Genomic DNA, 12603 nt, shown 5'->3' with positions numbered 1-12603 from the left:
CATGCACACCTGTCAATCAAACCTGTTCTGACTTCTGATTGGTGCTTGAGGTGGTGTTCTCCTCCCCTACAGAACTGTTTCCTGGAGTGCGCGTATCAGTACGACGATGACGGTTATCAGTCGTACTGCAGCATCTGCTGCGGAGGACGAGAAGTACTCATGTGTGGGAACAACAACTGCTGCAGGTGAGTGTGTGCGGGCTCGTTCGGTACCTGAGCGAGATCTGTGAGCTGTAACTCTATGTTTGTGTAGGTGTTACTGCGTGGAGTGTGTCGATCTGCTCGTCGGGGCCGGATCCGCACAGGCCGCTATTCGTGAAGACCCCTGGAACTGCTACATGTGCTGCAGCAGGAACGTCTTCGGCCTCCTGAGGCGCAGAGATGACTGGACCTCACGACTGCAGCTGTTCTTCGCCAACAACCACGACCAGGACTTTGTGAGTCCATCTAGTGTGTGTCGTAGCGGTTTTGATGCAAATTCAACAAGGTTTGATCTACTGCAATCATCAAGACTAACTAATAACACAAATGGAAGTGAAAGAGGTCATCTTGATGTTTACACACATACGGATGATACTTACCAGAATAATACTTTATTAGAATTTAGTTTTTGCTGCCTTTTACCACTAAGTGGTGCTTTAAACACACACTTTGAAAAGTTAGGGGAACTTGTTGGAGCTCATTCCCTCATGTTTTTGTGATCTGCTGTTGGGCTCGTAGAGGGGTAGTGGATAAACTGGTTGCAGTCGGTCTATAATCTAAGACAAACTAGTTAAAATAATTCATTCATTCAAACTTAAAACTCAAAATTCATACTCATTTTGAAACTGGACATTGCTCTACCATGGAAATGGTACTTTAAAATCTTTTGGCAGTCTTATCCTCCTTAGTGGGTGGTGTCATATTTAAAATGTAAAACAGTATTTTACAATCAAATCTTTTTATAATTTTGACACAATACAAATCGTTGGAAATGTCTGAGTCTAAAGATTTAATATTTAGTGGTTATTTTGTGATATAAGTAATATTGACAGATATAGACAAAGAGATATAGATAAAATAAAATGCATAAAAAAATTAAAAGGAGTTCAGTTGTAACACAGTGACTGTTTGTGGTATAATGCCATAAATACAATCTCACATTCCACTGTTTTTTTTTTTTTTTTAATATCAACTTCAAATTTGGAACTTGACATAAGGCTTTAATTTTATAGCAATTTTAGAGTCCAACCTGTTATGAAAAATATTTAATTTACATAAAATAAAATAAAAGTTTTTAAACTTTAAAAGTAATTTAAACTTATATAATTTTTTGATACTTTCATATTTTAAAATGATTTCCACTTCTACAATTAAATGCTGATTGTCTTATTTAAAAAGAGTCCAACCTTAAGTCTGTATTCCAAAGCGTGACACTTAAGGGGTTAAAGTTTTGTCTTTAAATATTCGTCGGTTCCCGCCTCCTTTTTCCAGATCTATGAACATTCTTATGTTTCATTCTAATATGTCTAATATTTTTGTTTATTATATTGCTGTTTTTCTTTTTTGAATTGTATCTTTACTGTAAAGTGTCCTTGAGCACTGGAAATGCACAATATAAATAAAACGTATTATTATTATTATTATTATTATAACAGTCTTACAGCAGACACGACCCTTCTTATAGAGCATCCAAATCAAAGGCTGAATTCATGGTAGAAGTAAATTATGACTTACATTAAAAAACATACAAGCATTATAAGTGAACCTCAGGAAACAAAATATAATTTAAAAAAATGCATTTCATGACCACTGTAAAAATAAAAATCTGTCCTTTCTCTTCCTCAGGAACCGCTGAAGCTGTATTCACCAGTAGCAGCAGAGAAGAGGCAGCCAATCAGAGTCCTCTCTTTATTTGACGGCATCGCTACAGGTGAGATCACACCTGTCTTATTTTAATATCACTGAGATACTGTTAGAGTTTTTGTTAATACTTTGAGTTAGATTTTATTTTTGTATTTTCTGTATTCTTTTTCATTTTAGCTAAAAGTTTGAGTCATTCTGTTGTGTTTTTTGTCATTTTTTTTGTATGTCTTCATAGTTTTTTTTAATGAATTATTATTAGTTTTAGTTATTTTAGTACATCTGAAATAAAAATGTTTGAAGGAGTAAATAAATAAATAATCACATTGTAGTCACATAAATTAATAAATTGATAAAACTGATAAAAACCTATTTTAAAAGTTTTATTAGTAGAAATGAGATATAATAATAGTCAAGAACCTATAACTAATTTAGATAGATAGATAGATAGATAGATAGATAGATAGATAGATAGATAGATAGATAGATAGATAGATTTTATTATAATTTTACTATAATTTCTAGTAAATAAGTAGAAAAAGATAGTAAATGAAGTAAATTAAAAAAAAAACTAAAAGTAACTTAAATAGTTTTTTAGTCACAATCATCTGAAGTGAATTAATGATGACAGTTTGACAGTTTATTTTACTTGTTCCTAAATTGAAGTAAAATAAATACTACTTTAAAACTACAGAAAGCTAAAACTAACTGACAAATAAATAAATAATGATTATGGAGTCATGTGTCTCAATAAAAGCATTGAATTGATAGTGAATTGATGAAAACATCTAATTGAAATATACTATATATTAAAGTTGATGAAAAATAAGACTACAAGAAACATGCTAACTAATATAAATAAGTAAATAATTCTGTCAGTATTTAGTCATTTTTTTTATTGCATGATTATGGAGTAATTTGAGCAAATAAAACAGAAATTTGCAGTAATTCTGAAAATAGTATTAAATGTATAGTTCACCCAAAAATGGTGAATGATTTCATTTTTGGGTGAACTATCGCTTTAAAATAAAAACAACAAATGGAAAATATATATAAATGTATTAATAAAAGATTAATTAAATTGTGATAAACATTTTTTTTTTTTTTTTTTAGTGAACTACCACTTTAATTGAACACACATGGCAGTGTAAATAAGCCGTGTGTGTGTGTGTGTGTGTGTGTGTGTTTTGCTGTCAGGGCTGCTAGTGCTGAAGGATTTGGGCATTCAGGTGGGGCGGTACGTGGCGTCAGAAGTGTGCGAGGACTCCATCACGGTGGGGATGGTGCGACACGAGGGAATGATCAGTTATGTGGGAGACGTCAGAAACGTCACACGCAAGAACGTGAGTCTGTGGCTTTCTCTCTGTCCGTTAGTGTCTCTTCTCTTGGACACACTTCTGACGTCTCTCTTTCTGCGTCACGTTTCCCTGCAGATTGAGGATTGGGGGCCGTTTGATCTCGTGATCGGTGGAAGCCCCTGTAACGATCTGTCCATCGTCAACCCTGCCAGGAAAGGCCTGTACGGTACGACGCTCACTCTCCAGCAGCAACAACCATACATTATGTGTGTATTCTGATGCATTAGTTTGTTGTTATAAGTGTTTTTGTGTGTGTGTGTGTGTGTGTGTGTGTGTGTGTGTGTGTGTGTAGAGGGCACCGGGCGTCTGTTCTTTGAGTTCTACCGGCTGCTTCACGAAACGCTACCCAAAGAAGGAGAGGAACGACCGTTTTTCTGGCTGTTTGAAAATGTTGTCGCCATGGGAGTCAGTGACAAGAGAGACATCTCACGCTTTCTGGAGGTGCGAACACACACAAGACAAACACACACTCTCATGCACAGAGTGAATCATGCGTAGTGCTGCCCTCTTGTGGTTCTACGTGTAACATGTATATTGTATTTCGATACTAAAAAAATGTCTAAATTCGACTCAAATCTGACAAACACAAAGTTATTTTCTTCATCATCAACACAATTATCAATCTATTGTTTTATCATTTAAAACCAGGCTTTTTTGTGAAATGTTTTGCTTTCTGTAGCATAAATGATATTAATGCAACTTATATTGATATTTATTTTATTAGGTGTATTTTAACTTTTCATCAACTCACTTACATTTTTGTATTTATTATATTTATTTAGAATATAATAAATATTTAATGATTATACCGTATGAAAATTATTTGTCAGACAACAAAAAGGTTTAAAAAAATGTTTTTATGTTAGTATTTATTATTTTGTTAGTTTTGTCTAATGCAGTGACATTCAGGCACTGTCTAAATACAGTTTAGAGTCTCTGCACACTGCATATATATATATATATATATATATATATATACATACACACACACACACACACACACACACATTTTAAAGGTTAGAGATCACTTTTATTCAGCAACAATGCATCAATTGATCAAAGGTGAAAGTAAAGACATTTATAATGTTACACTAAATTTCAATTTCAAATAAATGCTGTTCCTTTGAATTTTCTATTAATCAAAGAATCCTGAAAAAATGTATCACGGTTTCTACAAAAATATCATTCAAATATTATAACTGTTTATTAACAGTGATAAAAATTATAAATATATAATAGATGTTTCTTGTTCATCAAATCAGCATATCAGAATGATTTCTGAAGGATCATGTGACACTGAAGACAGGAGTAATGATGCTGAAAATACAACTGCGCATCACAGGAATTAATTACATCTTAAAATAAATTAATATAGAAAACAGTTCTTCTAACTTGTAATCATATTTCACAGTATTTACTGTATTTTTATTAAATAAATGCAGCCTTGATGACTTGATGACAAAATCTTGTCTAATCTTGACTTTGTTCTGCAGTATAATGCTGTATATAATGGGTCTGTCTGTGTTCAGTGTAATCCAGTAATGATCGACGCTAAGGAGGTGTCCGCCGCACACAGAGCTCGATACTTCTGGGGAAACTTACCTGGAATGAACCGGTACGACTGCTTGCAAATCAGCTATTTGAGTGAGATTAGATGTTGTAGTTTGAGTTACACGTGAAACAGGCCTGAAGAGTGAACATCAGATTTGAAAAACAAGGGAGCATACTATCTCTGTCTGTCTCTCAGGCCGCTGACTGCCATGGTAAATGATAAACTCGAGCTGCAAGAGTGTCTGGAACATGGACGCACAGCTAAGGTGTGTGGGATCATTTTGGAGGTTTTGTTGTGCATGGAAACGATTTGGGAAAGCTTGTCCTGATGTTTTGTTTCAAAGTTGTTGTTGACTACATCCAGGCTTCAATTCACATGCATCTTTATTTTTCAGTTCTATAAAGTGCGAACCATCACAACTCGCTCAAACTCAATAAAACAGGGCAAAGACCAGCACTTTCCTGTCTACATGAACAATAAAGAGGATATCCTGTGGTGCACGGAGATGGAGAGGTGAGGGCCTGCGAATATTATTTCATGCCAAATTCAGAAGGGAAAAAAATATTTTGCAGAAAATAAAGCATATAATTTTTGGGAGATTTTCAGAGAATGACAAATAATTTTCTTTAAATTTATGCACATTTCTCCTGAATTCTCAATACCATAAAGAAATTTTGAATTCTATAATATTTATAAACAAATAATAAAATGATAAGCAATTAAACAAACAAATTAAAACCTACTACATGAATTAAAAATATATATATATTTTTGTATTTTAATAATTTTTTTAATCGCTCTGTTCATTAAAGAATCCTGTAAAAATTATTTAAATATGTGCAATTTTAGTATGGTTGTAGCTTGTTGGACTTGTAAAATGTGCATTTTACAATAATCCAGTAAAAGTAAAAAATACTGTATTACACTTATCATTGAGCATAATGGGAAATATAAAATGTCAATTTAAATGTCAATGTCAATAATTTTAGTAAGTTAAATAATTGAAAAAATGTGTAGTTTAATAATAAAATGAATAAAAAGATATCATAATAGTAGTAATAAAAAACTTTAGTTATAAAAAAATTAATCCAGATTTTTTTAAAGAAAATATGCTTTATGTATTTTAATATAATATATAATAATAATATAATTAATAATCATAAACATGTAACAATGCAATAAAAATAAAAATGGTAATAGTCCTGAAAATAGGCTTTATTTTATTAGGTTGTTGTGGCTTTCTTTTGAATTCATGAGATTCAACTGTATGTGTTTATATGTAAAATCCACTGCTGTGTGTGTTACAGAGTTTTCGGCTTCCCCGTCCATTACACAGACGTGTCCAACATGAGTCGTCTCGCCAGGCAAAGGCTTCTGGGAAGGTCGTGGAGTGTTCCTGTGATTCGCCACCTCTTCGCTCCGCTGAAGGAATACTTTGCCTGTTACTGAAGCTCCGCCCACCACACAACGTGATGGCGTCATTACTAGGGTTGGGCCCATAGACGATGTCATCATCCATCACCGATGACTGACAGACATCACAATGTTGAGCCGGAATCATGATTCACCCCCCCCACCCACCTTCCCCTCTGCGTGCAGTCCATTTTTTGGGACCACGAAGACGGTCCGTGTATAACAGCCCAGGCACGAGGTGAATGTTGAGACAGCGCGAGTCAAGTAGGTGACACTGCTCATCCGTCCTCGCTCATCAGCAGCTGAGCATACTATAAGAGCTGCGTGGACAGAACAGAACGTGGAAAGTGAAGTATACATGAGCCTTTAGTGGTCAGCTGCTGCAGAGCATGCCAAAATGTGTGTGCCACCCCACCGAAGTCATCGTCCATCGCAATGTTTCACTGTAGACATCATCTGATGCCAATTTGCTAGACATCGCCCCAACCCTAATCGTGACGTCCCTCCTCTTCCTTTCCTGATTAACCCAATAAGCTCCACCTTCTTGAGTTCTTCATTTTTGCTCATGGCCTGTGAACGGCTGGTGCTATCCTAATATTATTATTCAACCCACTAGACAGCCACACTTCAGATATTTATTTTAAAACCTAACTGGCTCCAGATTTTTTGGGGATTTCAGAATTGTTTTTGTCATGTTCCAACTGTGACAACTCTTTCTCTCTCACAGAACTGACTTAGACTAAATATGTGTGTGTGCAATTCCTCACTTTGCAAGTGTATGTTTGTCCGAGCATGAAAATATAGAGCACAAAGCGCTGGATGACAGGTGTGAAACAGAAGCAGACGCTCTCTGAGTACTCAAAGCAGGCGAATCCCATCCCTCGAACCTAAAACGTGTTACGCCATGAACTAACCAGGTATGATATGGAAACAAGTCATTTTTCTGGTCTCAGTGAAATATGTGGTGAAGAGCTAAAATCATGAAATCATAGTTAATGTTTAATGTACAAAGAATCTCAAAGAAAATATGTCTAGGTCATATTTTACTCTGATATAAAAGTGAAAAAAAGAAATTATATAAAAATGTAAAAAAAAAAAAAGATGGTCCTAAAATGGGCTAAGGAAAAAGGAAATTTATTCTTTGGATGAAATTTGGTTAAGAGTGTATTTTCATGAGACTGATTAAGCAGTGCTACCCATTATTTCTACTATTACACAAATAGAAGTCAGGTTGGGATAAAGTGGGATAAAGGGATGCAGTTCATCACTTATTGCTTTGTCATGTTGTGCCTGGTTAGTATACGTGTCTGTAACATCTACACAAACATCATTTCACACATAAACACATATTTCCAGTGAGAGAGAAGATGTGCTTGAAGAATCAACAATACACTGTTTACAGCTTGTGCTCTTAATATGGTACTACTAAACTACTACAACTACTCACTCTCAACTAACTCCACTGTGGTGGTCTCTCAGTCTCCCTGTCTCTCTCTCAGCAATACACACACAGCACACAGTCCCATATGATGCCTTTCTGCTGGAGCCTATCGGGCACATATGAGAGAGCTGAGAGCTGTGTAACACACTCATACACCTGAAGAGGACAGTTCACCCAAAAATTACAATTCTGTCATCATTTACTTACCCTCAAGGCATTCCTAACCTGACTTTCCAGCTGCAGTTAATTTTGGTTGTCAGTTCACATTTTAATGCTTAATCCTGTTCTCTACATACACAGTTAAGTCATTAACAACCAAATTAAGTCCTGAAAAATTCAGCCGAATTTACAAAAATTCTATGTAGGGTTGCCAGGTCTTGTAAAACAAAGCCAGCCTGGTCCATTTTTTTTTCAGCGGGTTTCCTTGCATTGTTGGCAACACTGCTACAGAACCAAACTCAACAACTAGTTGTTCATTAAGTATTTAAACCTGTGTATTTTCTTTATGTGTAATGCAAGAAATCACAGTGAACAAGGTACAATTGGAATCATTAATTTTGCCAGATCTTCCTAGAAAAAACAGCAAATAACAACATAATGAGCTTACATACAAATGGTTGTAAATGCTTGAGTTTAATTCAAATAGACAAACTATTACTTTGTAGTATTACTTTGATGAGGGGGAATAAGTGATGACGTAGGTGTCATTTTTGGGTGGACTACTTACTTATTTGTGAAAGAAGTTTATTTTCTTAATAAGATCATGTTGTTTGCTGTCATCTCTGATGCAACACACACCGATCTTCAGCATGTAGAAATAGAATTACTTGCATCCGATTCTGACAGATTTTTGCTCAACACTTCAGTCCAGCTCCACCACTCTTACTGTATTTTGGGTTTGTGTGTATTCAGTCAGGTATCAGGGATGTTGTGTTGTTTTTATCCCCTGCATGTGTTTCTACTGTTGGTGCAGAAATTCAATGGTGCCGCATTTACTCCATGGTGCAGCTTCATGGTGCTTGATTCTCTCTCTCACTCTCTCCTGGCTTGTGTTCTGCTTCCGGTTCAGCTCGGCTACGTTCACACCGCAGTTGCGTGATTATTGGTCCAGATCTGTTTTTTAATGATTTTGATGAAGCGTCATGTTATCATCTTCCTTTTGAGGCACTATCATATGTTGAAGTGAATCACGGAAACATGCAGTGGTTCATCCAGTTGTTAACATCACTACTGATCAAACATTTGGGATCAATACGATTTTTTTTTTTTTTTAAGATTAATATGTGCAATCAACAAGAATTAATTAAATTGATTAAATGTGACAACAAAGACATTTATAACGTTACATACGATTTAAACAGTATTTCAAGTAAATGCTGGTCTTAATAAATAATGCAACTTTTTATTCATCAAAAAATCATCACATGAAGCAGCACAACTGTTTTCAACACTGATAACAGTAAGAAATGTTTCTTGGAGGATCATGTGACACTGAAGATTGGAGTAATGCTGGAAATTCAGCTGTGCATCACAGAAATAAATAAAGTTTATTCAAATAGAAAACAGCAATTTAACAATATTTCATATTATTGCTGTTTTTACTGTATGTTTGATAAAGTAAATGCAGCATTAGTAAGCATAAGACTTTTAAAATGATTGAAAAATTTGCCCGAACACAAACTTTTAATTGCGATGATTGATTTAACCTTGGTGTAAATTTGAATAATTTTTCAGTTCTATTCTAGACTGTGAGGAGATTGTAATATTTACATAAAATATGTAGATAAATGAAATGTATTCAAATGTCTTTATAGAAAAACTGCTGTCCTAAAGTCAGGGGGACCCCACTGAAAATCTGGGATACAAAGTGTATTTTGAAAATAAGCAGATTTATTTTTAGGATTTTGAAAAAATTTTTTTTACAAAATTAATTGAAAAATATTACTGATTCTGGATCAGGCTCTTGCGATGTGAACATGGCCTTTCTCTCTCATGCTGAACAGCGTACGAATCAGCCTACATGCTAATCTACAGGCTGACTGATATTGTGTTTCTGCCATTCTGGTTTTTGACAGTCTTGACATATTGAGTGCTCCTTCGCTCAGGATTCTGGGAAAGTGGCCCATCTGTGTGATGTCATAAAACTGGTCACATGGTGCTCCCAGAATCCAGAGTCCTCTTGTGGTGCAAGTGGAGAGTTCACACTTGGGTTACGTGCAAACTGGATTACTGTAAAACTCTACTGTGTGTGCTGTTTTCTAATCCTGTTTTGCATCTGAAATAAACAGGACTCTGGTGCTCACAGAGATGTGCTTCGAAAATTGAGGATTTTTGTACGAATTTGCTAATTCAGTTGGCCCTCGCTGGAGGGAAGAGATTATACAGATCACATTTCAACCGTGAAAGAAAACTTTTCTGGTTTCTCTCTAACCAAACTAGCACATTTGACTACTTCTTATTTGGGGGTTGCACATTTCTTCGAACTTTTGACTGATGTGTTGAAAGCTGGTCAACCAACTCATTACCTGAATAATGGTTTTATTTGCAGTTTAGATTCAGATCTAAATTGTTATATCACAGTCTATGTTGAAATATGCTTATGGCCCACAGTTTATAATAAACTTCTGCTAAGAAACTGAACTTAAAAGGAAACATCCTGCTATTTAGTCATTTGATTGGAATGTTGTTTAATAGTAATTCACTTTGGGCAAACATGATGCATTATACATTATCGTATTTCAGCCGTTTTTTATCTAATTTCAGAATACAGTAAGTTTTGAGATCTCTCAGATCCATTTAACAAGTTTAAATGCAAAAAAAAAGGTCAGCGTATTATGTCTAGAAATTACTTTTTTGGTCAAAAATGAAAACACTCTCCAGAAACCTCTCAGACAAACATGCACTTCCAGGACCAGCATGATGTCTTTTTGAGTTTTTTAGACAAATCTACCCTAAACTCAATATTCTTTTAATGCTAACCCAATAATATCAGATATTTCATTTCGCTCCAGTATCATTTAGAGGCAGAACATTCGGCTGATGTTGAAAAGGAACATCTAAAATGCAGGATGTTCTCCTTTTAAGGTTGGCTTGGTAGAATCCGACTCCTTTAGCAGGATCTTCATGGCACTGTGCTGGGTCGAACCGCTCGTAGCCTTAGAGTCTGTTTGTGTTTGTTTGGTGAAGGCTGGTGAATCTCGTAATGCAGCGTGAGGTTTGATTGTTTTTAGTCGAGACTTCAGTGGTAAATTAATTGTACATTGATAAGTTTTTCCACTTTTTTTAGAAATTTATTGCGTTTTGTGTGCTGGGTGTTTTTAAAATTCATTTAAAGTAATTCTGACGTGATTATTGGCTAGTGTATGATTATATGCATGGCTGTTATAATAAAGGGGATGGGTTGAAGGCGGGGCTGTGAGCTAGTGATGGGCGTGGCCAATTAATGCAATTACCAGAGAATTCTTTTCTATTTATTGGAGAAGATGATTGATTTGTGATCCGCTCAAGAGCCGACCAGTAACCTGTTGTCAGCTTTAAAGGAGGCGGGGTCTTGCGTTAGGTTATTTTATGAATAATATTGGGAATAAGAGAAGGTTGTTTCAAAAAGGTGCTATACAATTTATTCTTAAATGATAAACTAGAAAAGAATGAAATGAAAATATATCATTGAGAAGTGATTTGGTCTAGACAATGACTGTTTTTATGTTGTGTAGTCTTGAAAAAGCATATTATTCTACTCTTTTATGAATATATTAACAGAAGACATTTTAACTTTGTACTTGATGAAAATGTCGAAGTAAAAAAGACAAATACAAATGTACAGATTCATGTGTTTTAGCTTAGACATTACTGTAGTGGGTGCCTCTCAGTAAGAAACATTCATTCATACTGTATTCGCATGTTGCCTTCAGGTCCAACGGAACGATTATAGTTACGAGTCGAGCACTAACCATTGAGAAACTCTGGGTTTTCTTTCATTTTTGGGTTTTGTGTCAGTTTGCCGCTCTAATCGGTCATAATTTGGTTTTCATTGCAATAGCTGACCGGCCGCATAATTTAGTTTGGTGTGAAAGCTAGCGAATCTGAAAATACTAAAGTCACCAGTTAATGGGGGGTGGGACTACATTTCCCATCAATCACTGCAGTAGTGTCAAAAAATTCACCTAATGCACCTCTTCTGCTCTTGATTTTCTGCTGAAACGCTTCTTGTGTTTGTCAGGAAGAGAAATATGAAATACATTTTATTCCAACCACTTTGCATCGACTTTCAAATTCATAAGTAGGAGCTTCCTCAGAGGACTTGAAGGCAGCATTACTGTACACTGTTACGTAACTGCTTGGAAGTGATGGCAAAACTACATTACCCAACATTCCTTTCCACAGACTCCTTCCATGTACTCTTGCTAAGATCAGACTGTAATGTTTTTTTTATGATTGTCGTTGCCTCAATATTTATTGCCCTACAGCCTTGTCCATCTGATCAGTCCACAGGTCTCTCTCTTATACTTTTTTTTCATCCACTGTAACACATTTATCCTCACCCTCTCTCTCTCTCTCGGTGTGGCTGTAGTTCTGTTGTGTTTCGACGGTCTTTGGAGTGTTATAGTAGCAGTTCATCCTTCCATAATTCTCTCTGTACGCAGTGAAAGGAAAGATTGCCGAACACTTCGGCTCCTTTCCTGTGCACTTGTGCTGGGGAACACTTGAATTAAATGTACTGTTTTTGTGCTAAAATCACTCTTGTCGTGTCTCTCTTTTAAGGTGCGAGTGAAGATCATTAACATCAACTCAATTTTGATTGAATTTGGTCAGGGCTGTAACATTTACCTATTTTGGGTAGACAATGATTTGAAATGCTTTTCGTTAAGTTGATGATAAAATGGGATGTTCCCTTAATGTTCACATAACCAAGGATAAAAAAACAAATCTAAAATATATTAAAGACTGGATGTTTTGAAGATTCAAAGAATCTTGAGGAATATCGCTCTTATAAATGAA

The 12603-nt window shown here is 35.4% G+C and overlaps 1 protein-coding gene across 2 annotated transcripts in view; it reads left to right on the top strand.

The window, feature by feature from the left end:
* Positions 1-12339, top strand: part of LOC127938552 (DNA (cytosine-5)-methyltransferase 3A) — a 43675-nt gene extending 31336 nt beyond the window's left edge. For both annotated transcript variants that reach the window (XM_052535253.1, XM_052535252.1), the window contains 10 exons: positions 73-185; positions 253-436; positions 1827-1911; positions 3039-3184; positions 3275-3365; positions 3492-3640; positions 4729-4814; positions 4947-5016; positions 5146-5264; positions 6059-12339. In XM_052535253.1, the coding sequence (XP_052391213.1) occupies positions 73-185; positions 253-436; positions 1827-1911; positions 3039-3184; positions 3275-3365; positions 3492-3640; positions 4729-4814; positions 4947-5016; positions 5146-5264; positions 6059-6200 (1185 nt within the window). In that variant the 3' untranslated portion in view covers positions 6201-12339. The remainder of the gene's footprint in view (positions 1-72; positions 186-252; positions 437-1826; positions 1912-3038; positions 3185-3274; positions 3366-3491; positions 3641-4728; positions 4815-4946; positions 5017-5145; positions 5265-6058) is intronic.
* Positions 12340-12603: the final 264 nt, after the last annotated feature.

Source organism: Carassius gibelio, chromosome A20 (assembly GCF_023724105.1).
Source record: "Carassius gibelio isolate Cgi1373 ecotype wild population from Czech Republic chromosome A20, carGib1.2-hapl.c, whole genome shotgun sequence".
Classification (NCBI taxonomy): domain Eukaryota; kingdom Metazoa; phylum Chordata; class Actinopteri; order Cypriniformes; family Cyprinidae; genus Carassius; species Carassius gibelio.
Note: the sequence above shows the minus strand (reverse complement) of the source record. Positions and strands in the feature narration are given on the sequence as shown.